The sequence below is a fragment of the Toxorhynchites rutilus genome, chromosome 2 (genome assembly GCF_029784135.1).
Source record: "Toxorhynchites rutilus septentrionalis strain SRP chromosome 2, ASM2978413v1, whole genome shotgun sequence".
Taxonomy (NCBI): domain Eukaryota; kingdom Metazoa; phylum Arthropoda; class Insecta; order Diptera; family Culicidae; genus Toxorhynchites; species Toxorhynchites rutilus.
The window spans coordinates 156,414,895-156,434,446 of record NC_073745.1 but is presented as its reverse complement, the minus strand read 5'-3'; the positions used below and the strand labels follow the sequence as shown (position 1 = coordinate 156,434,446).

Here is a 19,552-nt window from a genome sequence, read left to right as displayed (position 1 = left end):
AAATGAATATTTTTTGATTTTTTCGCGCTCAAAAAAATCAGGCATGTTGCTAGACATTAGAACAAGTTACCACATACGATTAGAAGTAATAATTTATTGTTAAAAAAAAGAAAAAAAATCGTTGATGGTAATATAGACGCCGGTACCCGTTAATGGGTTAATTTTAATGACGACCGACGGTGATAGAGTTATTAAATCGGAGATAGCGAAAATATTCTTACAAACCTTTTGGCAGTTACCCTGATTTATGACCACACGGAGACAATACAAAGCTGAAAATTCAGAGTATTATGATGTATAGTCTACATCAAGAGATTGTGATGAATGAAATGGGAAACGACGTATAGTGATTTTTATGTATTATATTGCTCATATTTATTAGCACATCTTAAGATATTACACCTTTACCTTTTTATGTTTTCCTTTTTTTTTCGAAGGAAAATTTTGCCTTCTTCTTCTTTTTAGAATTATTATTTTCCTCGAGAACCATACCATTACTTTCTGCCATCCGTTTTTCTCCACTGAAATTATCAAAAGCGGTTAAGTTATTGTTGCAGTCACACATTTCTGATCAAATTACCTCTTAATAGAGACGATTGTGGATTTACTGTTTGTCAGTACATTCTTCCACTCTTCCTCCGTGCCTTTGATGACGAATTGATCTAGATTTTCTTTCTTCAATCTTGCAAGCTCTTGCTTCTGTTTCTTTCGTAACTTTTCTACATCCTCTGCCAATTCGTCGGATATTGTTGTATCAAGTGCTAACAATTTTTCACCAGTGTTCAGATCATTCTCATTCACTAAACCACTTTCGATTGAGCGCTCGATAACTGTGTTAATATACTTTGTTAGCTTTTTAATGCAATCATAAAATCTAGCCAGAACTTGATTGCTCGGCATATTAAATTCTTCAGTAAGTGCGTCTACAGTTTTATGCTGCAGTCCGATTCCCAGCAATATCGCCTTCTGGAGCGAATCTATCTTAACGGCCATTTTCGATTGAAAGTAGAGCGCGGCTAGATCTGTCGTCAGATCAATGATCAACTTGTACTCTACCTGATTCCGAGTATACATTTCCAATCTTTGGATGTCATGGGGGAGAAAGTATTCATCAATTGATTTCTGAGTCAAATCTGAAATTTAAACCAATTGAAAATGGTGTGGTGTTGAATATCGGCAGACTTACCTTGTTCATCTAGTTTCGCTGCTCGGTTGTCAAGCAATGACAATGCCATGCCTGTACTGAATTTTCTGAATGATTTACCCAGAAGCTTCAGTATACGTCTTCGAAAATCAATAAAATATTGTTTCAACCAGTCACTAGTCTCCAATTTTTCTAAACTATGACTTATAGGTGAAACCATTATACACGAATGCTCACCAGTGAGATCGTTTTCCTTCTGGCTAAGGTAAACTGGTACAAATTTTTGACTTTTCCAAAATCTTAATAAATCGTTTGACAGTCCGAATGATGTACCCAAGTAATCCAAATGTTCTGACCTCCTCTCGTTCAGTCTCTTCAATAAAGTTGGTACATTCTTCCTAGGTTCAATGGTTTCCTTCAACAGGTCGACCTCGTCATCATCTATTGCCTGAATTCCGTTATTCTCTTCCTCTTCAGTTAGGCTGTCCGACAAGGAGGCGCATTGTCCTTCATAATATCCTCGTAACAATTTCATAGCACGCTTACCGTAACCCATCTTTAAATGTAATAAGTTGAGATATGAGTGGTTCGCTAAAAGTCTTCTAACAGTAGCTACATACCCTCTGATAGTTCGGATGCGTCGCTATCCTCACAATTCTCGCTCCACTGAGCTTTGGGAACTGTTGATCACCGTACTGCTCAGCAATATTCCATGGAATCAAATCCCCAGCACTCTTCATACCACGAGCTAGAGAATTTTGTATCGATTGCGATGATATTTGCCCTTCCAAACTGACCTGTATGACAACAAGTATTTCCGGTAGTTGATCTTTCTTCACAATCGGACCCAGCAGACAAAATAAATGATGTGCCGGAGCGTCGCTCAGCATTTGTAGATCGTTGGGACTATTTTTATAATGAGATGAAACAAAAATTGACACCACCCGCTGCAGGAATGCCTCTGCAGCACGATGGTAGGAGAACAGAGCATCCCGATCAATGTAATACAGTTCACATGCATCTGGTGTTGGACATCCAGAATTGAGATTTGGCACGACAGTCGCATCGAGACATAGAAGAGATGTTAGCCAGGACTCAACTGCATCATGCGGACTATAACGGATAGATTCTTCCAATTTGATCTGCGAATGTTTTTGTATGTTAGATGGACCGATAATGAGAACAAAAGAAGGAAAACTTACCGGTGGAGGTGCATTATTGTCTTTCTGAATCTGCGATAAAAGTTTTAAACTTAGGGAACGTCCAGTTCCTTCGTAACCATTAATGGTGGAAGCCATAAACACCAAATAAGGTCCTAACATAGCTTTAACCAAAGGCAGTGGGATAGCTGCAGCTTCGTCAATGATCAACAAATCGGCTGCGTTTAACAAGTGCGCATCGCATGGAGAAATATATTGAATCGTTTGACGGTTGTTGCGAGTTATATTAATCCGAATAATGGCTTTATTAAAATCAGCATTTGTTGATCTGATTATACTATAATCGGTGTGCTCCTGGTACTTCAGTACATCAAAACCTTTCATTAAAAATTCGAAAAGTGTTATCAAATTTTCAGGAGATGGTGAAGTGACATACACGTTCACATATCCAAATGCGATTGCCGCAGATATCGCCAGTCCCATTGCAGCCGATTTGCCGCGTCCTCTACCTGCGGTCAGGGAAGTCGGAGGTTTCAGCTGTTTCTCAGCGAGAGCATCAATGAATTGCACTACGGCTTTAGCTTGATCATGCGTTTTGCACAAATTTACCAAAGGTCCAGCAGGAGGAGTGTCCGACAGGCTCTCTTTAAGTTCCTCTAGCATCACGTCATTAGGGCTTTTACGTGCCATACTCACATCCACTGTTTTAACCTCAGCCGTTTTTGACGACAACGGAAGAACGGTTAAATCATCGTTGACTAAAAGACAGCGTGAACAATCGGCTAGCGAGAGAATTAACCGCTCATTGAAACGACATGTAATATCATGATGAGCTTCAGTTCGATAGCGTTTGTGAACATCCATACTCATGGTGTACAGCTGCTTCAATGAATTGATAGTTTTAAGCAGAAGGATGATTAGTCCACCTCCTTCGACTGTTTCAATTGTTCTGGCAAGCAAATTGGGAGTCAAAGCTTCGAAATCTTGCAGAACACACACTCCGTATGTTTTACCGAGGATTGTATGTGTATCTTTATAGTACCTCCCATGGATTGTAGTTGATACCCTGAATGTATCGAACAAATCTGATTCGTTTACGCTGATTTTGCCGGCCTGTATTTTTTTAGCACGTTTTTTACCATGACTGGAAAGAAAATGTACTTTAGTTTCTTGCCATACATACAATAACGGTTTTAGATACTTGGAAATCGCTTCATCCTTATTTTTGTAACACCATAACACTGGTGGTCGTGTTTTTACGGATGCCTTGGTCAACATATCATAGAGTATCGGCACCTGATCACGACATTTATCCCCAACCACGACAAACATTGTGCGATGACCCTGTTTCACACCGTTTTCAATCATTACACGAATTCGATTATCAATCTTTTTCTTAACCATTTTCACGACAGGATATTTTGAGCAAAAATTCTAACGTTTCACGTGTTTGAATGTTTACTGCATGCGGACTGTCCAAAACAATGCGGTACGTTGACATTCGTCTATGGTCAGAGTCAAGGCGCGTAGAAGTATATCCTAAGGTGGGCCCACTTGCTAAACCCACTGTTCAGCCATCTTGAAAGTCTACTGTTTTGTTTGTAAACAAAACACAATACGCTTGTGCCAAGCTCACTCGTGATCAGTCTGTCTCTTTCACACTTCAAGGAAAAAATTCACCTTCTGCTTTCTTCCATACTGTTTTCATATACCGCTCCCCTAACCAACTTAGTGACGAAACGGCCTCACCTAGTACCATAGACCCGAGATGGAAAATGAAAGGTGGGAAGATTTTCTAAATCTGTGACGTCACAGATTTTGTTTATGTATGTTACTTTTCTTACAATAGCCCACTACATAGGAAAAGTGTTGTTATTAAAAGTAAAAATAAGCAAATGAAATGAACGATCTATTTTTTCCCCTAAATCAATGCTAGCGTTCAAAATCATAAGGTCCCGACATTCTAACAGAAACTGAAATTTCAATATTTTTGGAGTGTTCTAAACATAATTTCAATTCAATTTTACTTCTCGTTACGTCGAACAAAAACGTTAACGAACAAAGTCAGAGTCACACAATCTTTTGTTCCTTTGACGGATAAACATTTGACAGAGCATGGGAAAAAGGTTGCAAGTTATTTCATGTAAAATGAACTTGAAAAATTAAAATTATATAACTTAAAATTATATAACTTAGATTGAGACAAAAAGTTTTCCGCTTGCGTCTTAGTTTTAGACGACTGAAGTTTTCAGCACCCTAACTGTGAAAAAGTAATTACAATTGCTGACAAAAGTCAAACTTCCATGAAGTTGCTCTAGAATCCAAACATAGTAGACATTAGAATACTATTTCTGAAATCAAAGAAAAAATTTAACATTTTAGTTCGTGATATGTTCTGATTTTTTCCATAAAGCGAAAAATATGAATTGGAAATTTGTAATTAGCTTTTGTATATCTTCTTTCAACGTTATTCGATGACACATTCAATTTTGTACCATTTGAGTAACTGACTGGTATGCCTGGTATGTGAACTTGCTATCTTCCTGGCTACTAACACAATCAAAATTTAACACAACCAAAACCCGTGAATCTTCCCACCTTCTATTCTTCATCTCGCCATAGACCCGTCTTGGTCAGAGTTTTGTTTTGATTATCAGTATCAATAACATTGAATACCAGGTATGTGTTTATACTAGAGATCAAGGCAGTAAGTATATCCCAAGGCGCGTAGAAGTATATCCTAAGGTGGGCCAACTTGTTAAAACCACTCTTCAGCCATCATGGAAGTCTATTGTGTTTTATTTGTAAACAAAACACAATACGCTTGTGCCCAAGCTCGCTCATGATCAGTCTGTCTCTTTCACGCTTCAAGGAAATAATTACCCTTCTGCTTTCTTCCGTACTGTTTTCATATACCGCTCTCCTACCCAACGTAGTGACGAAACGGCCTCACCTAGTACCATAGACACGCCTTGGTATATCCTAAGGTGGGCTAATCCAAGATGGTGGAGTTAACAGGTGGCTCGCAATTTACACTATTTAGAAAAGACGTATAAGCAATGGCAAGACGAAAAGTTTGGATTTGTTTATATTATTACTTACGTTGGTATGGTTATACTTATGACAGACATACAGCTGTACTTGCGCTGTACTTCGAAAAATGTATGTCTGTCACCATGTACAGCGCTAGAACCATGCAAGCAACTCGGTACAATCGCTGTATCTGTACCGACCTGTTTCACCGTTGTACATGACTACAGTTGTACTGTGCGCATCGCCACAAACGGTTAGTGGTGGGTAGCATGAACAAATTGAATCAAAACACTTGGTAAATATTCTTTTCACTAACTTTCTCTTGAGTTAATAACTCAGATTGGAAACTTGTTTGTTGTGTTTGATAGTTCAGACGCTAAATAAAAAAACTTTTTCATTGAAACATGAGGTGAAAATTGGTCGAATTTCTGATTGTCAATTTGACATGCGGTGCAATGTACAACCAAAGTATGTCTGTCATGCTACGATGGTACCTGTACAACGCTGTACACGTACAACGCAAGTACAGCTGTATGTCTGTCCCTGGTATCACATTTGATATCGTCGAAGGTATTTGAAGCAGTATAATAAATAAACAGTTGTCGTTGAAAATAGTAACCTAGTAACCTTTATGCATATGCTTCCGCCAGCTGGCTCGGCTAATGTGATTCAGGGAATGCCTTGATCGTGGCACCGCCACTGGCGCATAATTTGCAGCATTGTTTTTTGTGCTGGTTCATAACGACAATCAACCGTGTCGGCGAAACTGTAGTCAATGTTTAGTGTTGTTTGGATACCATCTATGTAAATAAGTTCAAACTTACGGGATACGTCCGAACGGCAATTCTGACATTACGTTTTACCTTCCACTTCACTTGTCTTGGGCTAATCTAAGACAAGATGAGACAACTGGCTTCTTACTCTTCTTCATCGTACGCAAGACGGGTCTATGGTACTAGGTGAGGCCGTTTCGTCACTAAGTTGGTTAGGGGAGCGGTATATGAAAACAGTACGGAAGAAAGCAGAAGGGGAATTATTTCCTTGAAGCGTGAAAGAGACAGACTGATCTCGAGCGAGCTTAAGCACAAGCGTATTGTGTTTGGTTTACAAACAAAACACAGTAGACTTCCAAGATGGCTGAAGAGTGGTTTTAGCAAGTTGGCCCACCTTAGGATATACTTCTACGCGCCTTGATCGTACGAAAACGAAGCCATGACATAAAGATGCCAGAGTTGCCAAATATTATAAAATTTCGGATTTTTTTAATTTCTGTTTTTATGAATGATTTTGCATATTTTCAGTAAGGCAATCTCAAAAAGGATAAAGGATAAAATAAGTCTTTTAAATACCCATATCTATAATATAATAATGATATCCATAACAACTCGTCTAAGATTGTCTGGAGAATAATTTCACGTTGATTCGTGCAAAACAACAGCGCTTAACTTCATTGTAATTCAGAAACAACTTGAAAATCGTGACTTTCGCTATACATGACCGTAGTACCGAATGCTCTGCATACAGCCGATGCACAAGGACATCTTGTTGGATTGATGGACTTGCTATCAAAGTGCCGAGAAGTATGTTCATCCCAGAAATTGATGGACAGTGAAGAAGCATCGACATCATATCGAATTTCAGCTTAATCCAATATTAGTGATAATGTGGATGACATGAATATTGAATTCGACTATGAGAACACCGTCGATGAAGCGAAAACTTTCCTCGACAGATCAGAACAAAATTCGTAGCTCTTTACATCATCAAAATAAGTCAGCGGGAAAAAACATGTCAGCAATGGAAATTCTATTCCGACATATGAAATCGCATTATGGACCTAACGAAGCTAAATTAACAAATGAGTGTTTTGTCGTTCACTTTATTCCATTGTGAAAAAAACACATACATAAACATGCATATAATTCCTGCACATTTCCTTTATACTAAATATCGTAACATTCATTAAATTCACCATTTCTAAATTCAATACAAATCCAACGCTATTTATTTTTATTGGCAACACTGAGAAAATCGGCTTTGTTTACAAAATTCATCGAAATCAGCCAATCAGAAATCAGAACGACCGACAGAAATTTGGTTCGTATCTGACAGAAATTTCTCGCGTAACTTTTGAAAAGGTCCTATGTAACAAATGTAAACAAATCGAGTTAATGGATGCACGCTATTAGTTTTCAATAATTGAATGTATTACAAAAACAATCGTTCACGTATTTATCTTCTTCATCATTTTATCGCCGATACAAAAAATATCCAATGTACAGATTAGGATTTCAAGCGCCTGGTTGTTACTTCGGACGCTTCCTTCCTCCGAGGCCCGAAACGTCCGAAGTAACAAAGCAGTCAAAACAATACGAAGTCGTACTTCGGTCGTTTCGAGTTTTTGTTTCTTACAGGTGTTGTTACCGATTTCAGTGCAATTCAACGAGTGATAACAATAATAATCTGCCTTTAGAATGAAATGCTGTTATTTGGATTGTTGTTTAGTAGTTAGTTTCAAATCCTTATCGTGCAACGTAATATGTCCAATGTGCAAATGCGGGTAGTCAAAACGTCCAATGTAACATTTTTCGCTCCTAGTCTTCAACTTTAATCTCAAATCACGGAACAACAGTTACGATTGGTTTTTCAGAGTTATTCTTGACTGCTAGTGGTGAAAGTAGCGATAAAGATAGAAAGCTTTTAAGACAATTCGCGGAATAATGTTTGGGTATTCAACTTCGTTTTTCTCGAGTTGACGAAAATGTTACATTGGACCTTTTCAAAAGTTACGCGAGATTTGGTCCGTAAAAGACCCCCTATTGTCTGATCTTATCTTAGGGGCTAATATGCTAAAACCATACTGCAACCATCTTGGAAGTGTACTGTGTTTTGTTTGTAAACAAAGCACAATACGCTTGTGCACATGTTAGCTCGTGATCAGTCTGTCTCTTTCACGCTTCAAGCACATAATTTCTCTTCTGCTTTCGTCCGTACTGTTTTCATATACCGCTCTCCTAACCAACTTAGTGCCGAAACGGCCTCACCTAATACCATAGACCCGTCTTGCTAGAGATATAGAGTATGGAGATTGTCAAACTATTAGCGAATTCGTTTTTAAAACTAAGTTAGACTAAGGTTACTTTGGATACGTACGTACGAAATTTCGATTGTACGAAAAGAAACAAACAATTTTGTTCGACAGAAGCTGACGAACTCGAACGAAGCAAGGGGGAAGCAATTTAACCACACCAATACAACTCAATGTGGTTGTTTGTGGTGTTACTTTCGCTATTGCATACAATTCGTACGACCACTTTTCTGCATCCAGTGTCACCGCCGCCTTAGTGCCAAACTGACTGTAATAAAAAAACGTTTTCAATTTTACGAATGCGGTGGTTTGTTGATGTGCGTTATATAGTCTGATTTGTTTATGTTTGCGACGACAAATGTACAGTGTCGACGTCTGGTGACGATATTAGTGCTTGGGAGGTAAATTATTCCCTATCAGATCAGAAGGGCCAAGTGCAGTGTAAAAATATAAAAGTTTGAACGAAAATTTTTACTTAATATTATTTGATTACCTAACACATGTAGCCCTGACACTCATCTAACCATTTCTCGAAGCATTACCTGTTTGTTCCACAAATAATCACTATTATAATTTAAATTCATCATCAGACACAGTTTTCGTTCAACATGTTTTTGCAATTTCGGAAAAAAAACTCTTATTTCATCATATGAAATAAATATTCGATACGTAAAAGTAAATTTCCATTCATATTTTTTATTTTAAAAGCATGTTATTACATCTGAATATCCATCATTATTTTTGCCTCCCAAAGAAAGCACATGAAGCTTAATGCCGTCTACGCGGATATACTCATGAAAATCAGAATCCGAATTGGATTACGATTCCAATAATACAAAAGCAAAAGCAGCAGGATTTCCATTTTCATAGTCTTTATTTTTAGATTTTCCAAAACAATACTCGAAACTTGACAGTTCAGTATAGTTGTATTGGTGAACCCGAGTGCCAACCCGTGAAACATCTTAGTGCGAAACTAACAGCTTTTGGGGCGAACCTAGTGCGACACTAGGTTGAAACTGTGTGAATAAAAAAACGTTTTTACAGCAGTTTGTGTGGCACAGGGGTTGGAACTGAACAAAAACGAATTCGCTATTGGCGATCTAACGCAAAACGTAAACGATCGGTGAGACATCTGGATTTTGTTTTTGAGCTAAGAAAATGATGCTAATGTAACCTAAAACTCGAAAAACAAATCACGTATATTTTACTTCCGGGCTTTCCAAGGTAGTTCTCACATGCAGGAATCGTGCATTTTTCTACTTGTGTTTGATTGTGCTCTCGAATTTCCTTCTTTAATTCAACCATTGTCAAAACTTTTATAGTTTTCAGTACTGAAAGAGGTAAATAAATAACATGATATATATAAAATTGCGCAGAATTAAATTTCTTACAAACTCATCGCAATCAAATATTCTTTTATGATTATAACATTGTAATTTGTGGAAAGAACTACAAACCTTCCATAAGCTCACATGGCAAAATTTAAAACCATCATCACTTTCACCGCAGCGACGCCTAGGTGTAGATTTGTACAGCCGGGTGCTATGATTGATGCTAGGATCGTTAGCAAAATCTCAAGCAGAACTGTCAGTGGGATACTCAATTCAATTCATATGAAAACAAGGGGAAAATGTCAGTGGGATACCCGATATGTTGGCTCCTGTCAGTTCAATGGGGGTTCTCTAAAGACGTCACCCGGCTGGATTTGTACGTTAGATCGCCAATAAGCAAGGCGCTTGTATGAATGTATAACAGGTGAAGCAACATCAACACTTCAATAAGAAGGGGATTACGGTTTGCGGAGTGGGGTCTGTTTGTTTTGTTATTGCTAGGATACGCCATTTTTGCATTTTCACATGCGAGAGTAGTGGATGAACTTGATGAGAATGAAATTCTACAAAATCATCTCTTCTTTTTCACATAAATTCGCGAAAGCCGAACATAGTAGGCATCGTTCTAATAAGCGTTGTGCAAGTTTGTAGAGAGCCGCCGGCAGCTGTTTGTTAACAATACCGACAGCAATTCCAATATAGCTGAAACTGCATTTCATACGATTGTTTCACCTGGTTTCACCATACGATAGAGGCGGTTTGCTTCTAAGCACCTTGTTGAAGATATTTCAATAAATCGCCTGGCAACTCTGTTGGAATCCTTTCATGGCAAACAAATTTGAGACACTTATATGCTTTGTTTACAAACGTTAAATGCAATGTGTGGAATCCTATGTTACATCTCTAGAACGAACCTCCTCGACAAAGGCGAAACATTGGTAAATTACGTGTTCCTTATCAAAACTATAAAATTATCAATTTGATTTCCATCGTTTACAGTTGAATCAATGCCAACATTTGTTACAAAACCGCGGGCCAAACCATTCAGGACAATCCTCCAGTACTCCTTCAATCTTATTGTATGGCACTGTTCTGTGGCAGCAAGGTGCTCAGATTTGCCACCAGCCTGTCGAAAATGAACGATTCAGTATGCTGTTCAATGGAGATTTGTTCATCGATCGAGATGATATGTTGGAGAGTGACAGCAAATGGTTATTTGAGAAAATTGCAGCTACAAATACCGTCGAACAAATAGGTGAACTGTTTAGACTGTTGAAGGGACCGTTTAGCTTTATACTGTTGGATAGGCAATTACAGAGAGTTTACTTTGGAAGGGACAGTATTGGCCGAAATTCACTCTTAATAGGAATAACATGTGAAGGAATGGTAATAACCAGCGTTATTGGTGAGTACATTTCATGCTAACGAAAAGCTATAAATTAGTTTAATAATTTGTTTTTAAGGAAACTACGCTTTGTGTGAGATAGTCGAGTTGCCCCCTAATGGTATATACTATGTTGATGTGGCTGCTCCTAATTTGGAAATAAACCTTCTTCCGTGGAAAATCACCTTAGAAACTTCTCCTTTCGATTTTACAGCTTTAAAAGACATTTTCATTGATTTATCCTGGTTCTCAACGGCGAGAACAGAAGTATGTACAAATTACGTCAACCAATTATATTTTTAAAAAATTTCTTTTAGGTCGGATTCAATTACCATACTCTTCTCAAAAGTAGTAAAAATTTATCAAATGAAGAGATTTTTAATTTCTTGTTGAGCAACCAATTGGTGTCAAGCACATGTGGGAAGCTAATAGACATTTTATCAAACTCGGTTTATGAGAGGATAGCTTGCACACCAAATTACTGCAAAAAATGCATTGAAATGCACTCACCATGCCATCATTCAAAGGTTGGTGTGCTTTTTTCTGGTGGAATTGATTGCACAATTTTAGCTTTATTGGCTGATAAGTTTGTGGAAGAGAACATACCACTAGATTTATTGAATGTTGCTTTTGAAAAGACAAAAGGGTCCATCGATCATTCAGTAAACGCTATTAACTGGGAAGTACCTGACAGAGTGACCGGCAGAAGAACATTGACAGAACTACAACGATTGCGACCAAAACGGTACATTTTCACCAACTATATTACTTATACCTTTTAATAATGATTCATTCCATTAGTCTGTGGAACTTTGTGGAAATTAATGTGACCCGTAGAGAATTAAACAGTCAGAAGCAACGGATAAGTGATTTAGTATTCCCATTGAAATCGGTTCTGGATGAATCGTTAGGTGCAGCATTATGGTTTGCTTCACGAGGTGAAGGTATTTCCAATGGCAATCATTACAGCAGCAGTAATAGAGTATGTTATGTTACAATGACTGTACGAAATTATATCAAATGTTCTGTCAATTTCATTTGAAGGTACTTCTACTTGGGTCTGGTGCAGATGAGCTTTTTGGTGGTTACAGTCGACACCGAGCGGCTTTTTATAGATACCTCGGAAATTCACATTCTGAATTCACGGACGAACAAATTCAACATGCTTTTCAAAATTTATCTGATGAGTTGGACATTGATTGGAATCGATTACCTAGCAGGAATTTAGCACGGGATGATAGAGTTATTTGTGACCATGGTGTGACACCGAGAACTCCATATCTGCAGGAAGATTTCATATCATTTGTTCAAAACATGCAAGCCTCTCAAAGGTGCTACCATCCTCTCGGTCCCGGTATAGGAGATAAACTCACGTTGCGTCTGTGTGGTTATATGCTAGGTTTAGCTACATGCGCTTCACTACGAAAGCGAGCGTTACAGTTTGGCTCTAGAATAGCGGACAAAAAACAGAATGCGAAGGATGATTCAACATTTTTGAACTCCTTATAACTTTATGTGCTGTTGACATATTTTTAAAATAAAACGGTTGATGACACGTTGATATTCACTCTATAATAATACACCAACTATCTTAGAGACTATTCTACCCTAGATTCCTCGAGTGGATGCACCACGCTAGGTGTGGGTTACCGACGTTGGGAGGTTGCTGATTAAAAGGGTATTCTAGTGTAGAGGCACGAATTTCGGCACGTTTTTTCGAACTCTGAACAAATAAAACTAAAAATATTTTTACTATGCATTATTTTATTACAGTGGAATCCGTTTATAATGAAATCTAAGGGAATTGAAAAAGACGTCATATTAAACGGATTCTACTGTACTTGTTTTACATTCATTCAAAAATCATCGGTTCCGAATATATCGAGTTTTTGACGCGTATATAAACGAACAGAACATTTTTTATATATAGATGACGGATTTTGATAGAAGTAATAGTATGTAATTTAATATCAAATTTATGTCAAAGTGGGAATAGGTGTTGCGGAATGCCCGTATCTACATGTTTTCCTGGCCAAGAAACTGCTGGACAATCGCGTTAATGCTAAGGACGGCTGATTGTTTGAAAGAAGATCACTCCATTATCTATCTTATACACGCGCTTCCATAAGTAACTTCGAAATGCATATGATCCCATAGATCCGAGTTTCGGCATTTCGTAATTAAGCGAAACTAGTCAAAATATTTTAAATGCATATGGGCCCCATTCCAGAAAATGAGACGAGCAATTCGTCTCGTCTCGTCTCGGCTTCAGTCACTGTCGAGACGAGCAAAATATCCCATTCCAGTACACGAGTTTCATTGAAATGTTTTATTTGGTAGACTGGAGAGACTTCAGTCAGTTTTTCTCGGTATGATCAGTGATGTCTGATGAGAAGACATGTTTTTGTTTTGAAAAAAACAACAAACAGTTTTGAAATTGATCAATCGATACTCTTTTCTCAGAGTCAAAATATTAGAAAAAAAACAACAAAATGGAACAAATTTCATATATCTTTTGGTTTCATTGATATTTTTCTCGAGCATATGGTTTTATCACTCAGACGTTTTGTTATTATGGATTTATTGGGGGCAATGTTTGTTCACCTAATCAACGATTTATCAAGAAAAGTTTTTAATCTATATATACGTGTTTCCGAAAAAAAGTAGTTGTTTTGAATTACTCATTTTCGTTCAATATGTTAAGACCCTTTTCGTGCCGTGTTCATATATTCAAAACAGTCATCTAGCATCCCTGGATATGAGTTCAATGTGTACATTGGTTGTGTTGTTTGGAAGAGGTCCATTTGAAAATCTGTAAAATCTTGCATTCACTGAATTGAATTTGATGGTTGCAGTTGAAAACATACATTGCTTATGCAATACTAATTTAGCCGTGAAACAAATTTGAAGATAAAGGCGGAGCAGAAGAATACCGATGCTTTCAATCAACAAGGTGAACAAACACATCAAACAAACTAGACGATTCGACGACGAGCGCGGCCAAACGGTCGTCGAGCCAGACGAGCTACTCGTCTGTTTTTAATCGAGCTCGGCTTCTGGAATATGAAAACAAACAAGACGAGCGCTCGTCTGCTCATCTCGTTTTCTGCTCGAGCTCGTCACTCCCGACCAACGAATTGTGAGAAAATCGCGCAGGTGCTAAGGTTGACTGACTTTTAAATACCGACCGATTCCTTCGTCATGTTCAACACCTATAGGGCCCTATTCCAGAAAACGAGTCGAGGAGACGAGCGCTAGTCTCGTTTGGTTTTGGTATTCCAGATGACGAGCTCGACAAAAAACAGACGAGTAACTCGTCTGAGCCGACGGATTCAAATCCAGTGTCTGAACTGTCAGCCCGACGATCTGAGTTTGTTTTGATCGAGATGTGTATATATAAATAAGGTGTGTATATATAAATAAGATGTGTTTATATAAATATCAGGTGATGTAATCATGCGATTTTCCTTAGAGACGAATGAACTGCAAAAGTTTAAAATCTCTATAATACAAGACCTTCCTTCCTTCATGCGATATGTACTTTGAGCCATACTGGAATTACTGTCAGTATTGTTTACTGTCGCCGACTACGTCACCCGTAGAATATACAGATTGGAGATGCTACACAATCTAATACGGAGTCTAAGCTTTAGATGTTTTTAGTTTGTAAATTAATGAATTACTGTTACAAGTGGTCTTAAAAGAAAAGTGTTATTCTGAAAACCATACCGAGAATGATAGAAAAGTATTGCTATGATCCGAAGCGGCGAATGTTAATGAAACCAATAAAATCTCGGATTGGTTCGATGCAAGCGGCAAGGGTAAACTGTTCAATCAAAGGAAGAAAGTAGCCTTCGGCAAAGCTATTAAAAAAGCTTTTATTCGGGTATATAAAACTGCATGGCGTTTGTGAGCTACAACATGTAAGTTTATTGAGAAACCGTTTCATTGCAAGCCGTAATTTAAATTCGTATGCATATTAAACAGTGACCAATGCACTCACCATCAAGAGCAGATACTAAAACATATCCTGCAGAAATTGTGCAGTTCCACTCCCCAGTTAAGTAGTTATCCTACGTGCGACAAATGCCACCAAGAGTTCAAACTGTCAACAACATTTCCAAGATGGAGTCAGAGTTATTGATTGATGGCCACCAACTGTCATATAATGATAACATTTCCGAGATGGATACAATCAAACAGAAGCCGAAACGCTAATCACGAGACAAGATGAAAAACTCCTATATCAGAAACAGAGACGAAGAAGAAAACAACACCTTAATAATTCCGGGTGCAAGAAAAGGTAGATTGGATGCTCCGCAAAAGAAAATCCATCATAAAAGCAGAAAAGCCTCGCAGACGGAGGTTTGATGAAATACCACATACGGTTACACACAGGTGAGAACATGATGTTTTTCATTTTGTAAACATTGACAGATTTCAGGAAAAAAAAAATAAAATTGGAAAAATGTTGAAATTTAAAATACGAAATCTAATTGCAAGTTGGAACTCATTCGAGTTGATTAAAATGAGATCTATTCAATAATTCATTCAGATTTCATCTACATTCTCCGAAGACGTTTAACGCTCTACAACCTAACCCCGCCTTTAGACGGGCTTCACAGATTTTTTTTTCAAATTATTCGGACGTTATTTTCAATGGTCACTCTCATTAGAAGGTTTTAGAATACTTTCATCTATCACACATACAAATTTTTGCATGAAAAGGCAACAGTATGCGTTTTTTGTTACCGCTACCACTAAAACTCTACAGATTGAATGATAATAATATAGTTCCACTCTTGGTTGTCAAAAATGATATTTACGTAGATATTTTTTGATATATATAAAGCCTACATAGAATGTTTTGTACATATTAAACAGTAAGTAAAAGTTTAAAAAATAAACATCGAACAGTTTGGGTATCAACAAACCATAATACTCTTCATACTCTATATCCATTTATGGTCACGCAAGGTGTCGCCAGTGCACTCTGTAGTCATTATTTGTTAGTTTTCAATGCTTCTTGCGCATTGACAATTCGCTAGAACTCTGTGATGGCCAATTTTTGATTTACACAGAAACAGGTAAGCGATCTTCTTCTATGTTTTATATAGGATAGGCTGTTTCATAGAATTTTTTCATTGTTGCTACTGCTCTTGTTGCTATTGTTGCACATGCTTTTGCTAGCTGTTCCACTCAGTATGGTGTTATTATCGCTGCCTCCAACAATTAATTCTCGAAAATATAAAATTTAGTATTATCTTGGTTAATAGGTCCGATATATAATGCTAAAAGCGAAATGTATTGTGAATATCATTTTATAATTTGAGGTTCCTGCCACACCATTTTCCAAAAAATATCTGCGCTGTTTAGTTCCAATCTTTACCTTAGCTCCTCATACCTCTCTTCAATAAATGATTCGAGCAAACACCATATCCTTTGATCTGGACACCAGGTATCAAGCAATAACAAAACAAACCCCTGCTTTACAAACCGTATTTACTTTTATATTAAAGTGACGATGATGCTGGTGTACATATATATACACAACTATACAGATATATATAGACCTTGATCACAATCAATATACACACCTTGGTCACAACCAAATGTAAATATTGATATTGACATCCGTCAAAAATGAAAGAGCTCTACCAGTCTACCTAAGAAAACATTTCAATGAAACTCGTGTACTGGAATAGGATATTTTGCTCGTCTCGACAGTGACTGAAGCCGTGACGAGACGAGACGAGACGAATTGCTCGTCTCGTTTTCTGGAATAGGGCCCATAGCGTCTTCGGAACAATTCCAGTTCCGGAGAGAAAGACTGGAACAATTCTTGGGGCCTTTCTTAGCCCCACAGCTACTTGAACTCCACGGCCAATGGTCGATACTTGCAACATTTTGCGACCATGGGTGTCCTCCAGATTTTGGTTCAACGGAATAGGGGCATTGGACACCATAACTTCTGACTTCTGGCTGTGATAATGGTTCGCGAACCCCACTCGCAAATAAATTGCTCAGCCGTACTGAATCTCGTCTCGATACATCGCTTGCTCTGCTATTCCTGGAGCTTAGTTCTCTTTGCGATTGCTGCTTGGTCTCTTCAATTTCCATTTGGGATAGCATATTGTTGCGTTCTAATTCGCCGTATTAGAATGTCGTGAACGTGAATATTTTCGGCACTGCTGTCAATAGAACGTTTGCGGGTGCCATTCCTAACATGGAGAATAGACGCACCCCTAAAGGCCTATCGCGGGAGAGTTATAGCACTCTGACCCGCTCGCACCCCCTCACCTATAATCGATCATCCGCTATCGGAACCAAGACCGGGTGTGTGCTCTTGCAGCTCACGCCCCCATCTAACAAAATGTCATAATATGATCTACGCGGAGGCGTGAGGTAGAAGCAGTTGATCAACAGACCCTTGTTGAAGAATTTGGAATTTTTGTGTTCTTTGTTTATGAGACTTCCAGCCCCCTGGGCTGTTCCAGCCACAGATCCTTGAATTTCACGGATAATTTTCAGATTATGCGACTGTCTACTCTAGATTTTGGTTCAGTTGAAAAGCGACATCTATGATGATGAGTCTTCGATTATTCTTATCGTAATCCATTATATCTGAACGGTTGCGAGGGATCGAGAAGTTAGTCAGAACCGTGCGATCCCGATATAGCTGTACGATCGTTTTCAAGAACAGGTGTAGGCTGGTGCCGATAGTTCAGTACTATGTCCTAAAGTTTAAAAAAAAAGTTCAGTACTAAAATATTCGAAATTAGAATATTTACTAGTTGGTGAAGTGATGGGTCTCAAAAAAAAAAATTGTGCCATGGCGTACACGACACATAGTTTATAAGCAATATTGAACCCTTGGCCCCTTCAGTCCAACGCCAAATGAGCCTAAATAAAAAATATATATATTTCGGGAAAAAATACACCAAACACAACGCAAAGACGGTTTCTCTAGATGCTACCTAGTGGAAAGCGTGATGCTTACTAAGATGGGGGGCTTCGGGTTCGATTCCCGTTCAGGTCAGAAATTCTATCGTTAAAGATCGTTTTCTGGCTTGCACTGGTTCAGGGGAACAGTCTAGGGTGTGATGGGATGAGCAATGAGCATTGCAAGTCTCAAAGAAAAGCCACAAAAAAACGTAAACAGCTAAGCGAATTGACGTCGCTTTGAGCGCGATTCACATACAACATCCACGTCACGTTCACGTTGCGTCACGTCACATTGCGTCAATTATTCTTCCATGCAATTTCTATTGAAGCATTCACATACACCAGCAACGGCAAGTTAAAGTTGCCGTTGCATGTGAATGTTTGCATAAGAATTGCTTGGAAGAATAATTGACGCAACGTGACGTGACGGAACGTGAACGTGACGTGGATGTTGTATGTGAATCGCACTTTAAGCGTCTTTGCCTGACGGTACTCGGAACGTAAAACATGAATATCACGATGGTCCTCCTACGAAATAGTACCAACCCCACTTGGGGTTAGCCTTGCAAGCCGCGTCACAAGAACACCAATCAACAAACGATATACAAGAAGTTTTAAATCAGATCATCTCACAGAGGTGCGGTAACACAAACGAGCTAGGTACAGCTTTCATTGTGATGGACAATGTGAAAAAGCGTGCGATTCGGTGGTGGCCAATTAATCCAAGAATGTGCAGATTGAAGATTGAGGGCCGATTTTTCAACATCAGCATCATTAACGTGCATACACTGAGAAAAATAATTAGTAAATATAACGAATTTTTTGGTAAATACAGTAATCGTTCGCTAACTGGTCCTGTTTTAACTGGTCTGCGTTTTAACTGGGCGAACGTTAACTGGTCCTTGGACCAGTTAAAAAGCAGAATTTCGTAAACAATCGACGCCATATTCAAATGGAAGATTTGCTGTGAGGGGCATTCGAATGAAACTTAAAATGTTATGAAAATTGACATTATTTTCACATGACAAAAACATTGATTAAATTACAGAAAAATAATTTCCTCAAATTATATTTCATATCTGTTGTCACACTCAATGCGAAACTTCCATTGGAATCCTTTTGTTTATCCAATTTCATGATCAACGCGAATCAAACAATTCATTGAAGTTCCCCTCGATTTTATTTGACGTTTAACATGCCGGACCAGTTAAAACGCAAATGTCAATAACTGGTCGTCCCTTTTCGCCCGGTTAGCGAATGTTTACTGTACTACCAATCTATAGTCATTTTCGACCGTACTAATAAACACATATGTCAAGCAGAACCATGATTCGGAAGCCCAATATCGGCTACATTTTCTCGCCGAAAATGCACGTATCAGAATTATATCCTTATTATACCTCCGTATTTAAGGGGGTCTCCGTAGCCACATTGGTTGCGCGTTCGCTTAGTAAGCGATCGATCGTG

The 19,552-nt window shown here is 38.3% G+C and overlaps 2 protein-coding genes across 3 annotated transcripts; one reads left to right on the top strand and one right to left on the bottom strand.

The window, feature by feature from the left end:
- Nucleotides 1-362: 362 nt before the first annotated feature.
- LOC129767202 (RNA cytidine acetyltransferase) lies at nucleotides 363-3,823 on the bottom strand. 2 transcript variants are annotated; one of them, XM_055767854.1, is made up of 6 exons: nucleotides 3,506-3,821; nucleotides 2,347-3,448; nucleotides 1,765-2,286; nucleotides 1,187-1,700; nucleotides 581-1,133; nucleotides 363-521 (listed from the first exon to the last, which is right to left on the bottom strand). In XM_055767854.1, exons 1-6 carry the CDS (start codon nucleotides 3,706-3,708, stop codon nucleotides 413-415), a joined length of 3,003 nt encoding a protein of 1,000 aa, XP_055623829.1. In that variant the 5' UTR covers nucleotides 3,709-3,821; the 3' UTR covers nucleotides 363-412. The 2 variants fall into 2 exon arrangements, with proteins under 2 accessions (XP_055623829.1, XP_055623828.1); XM_055767853.1 differs by having other exon boundaries at nucleotides 1,765-3,448; nucleotides 3,506-3,823.
- Nucleotides 3,824-10,370: 6,547 nt separating this feature from the next.
- LOC129767914 (asparagine synthetase domain-containing protein CG17486) lies at nucleotides 10,371-12,701 on the top strand. The gene is made up of 6 exons (XM_055769192.1): nucleotides 10,371-10,694; nucleotides 10,756-11,161; nucleotides 11,220-11,407; nucleotides 11,458-11,885; nucleotides 11,942-12,122; nucleotides 12,185-12,701. The coding sequence occupies exons 1-6, from the start codon at nucleotides 10,608-10,610 to the stop codon at nucleotides 12,647-12,649; spliced, it is 1,755 nt and encodes a 584-aa protein (XP_055625167.1). The 5' UTR covers nucleotides 10,371-10,607; the 3' UTR covers nucleotides 12,650-12,701.
- The last annotated feature ends 6,851 nt before the right edge of the window (nucleotides 12,702-19,552 follow it).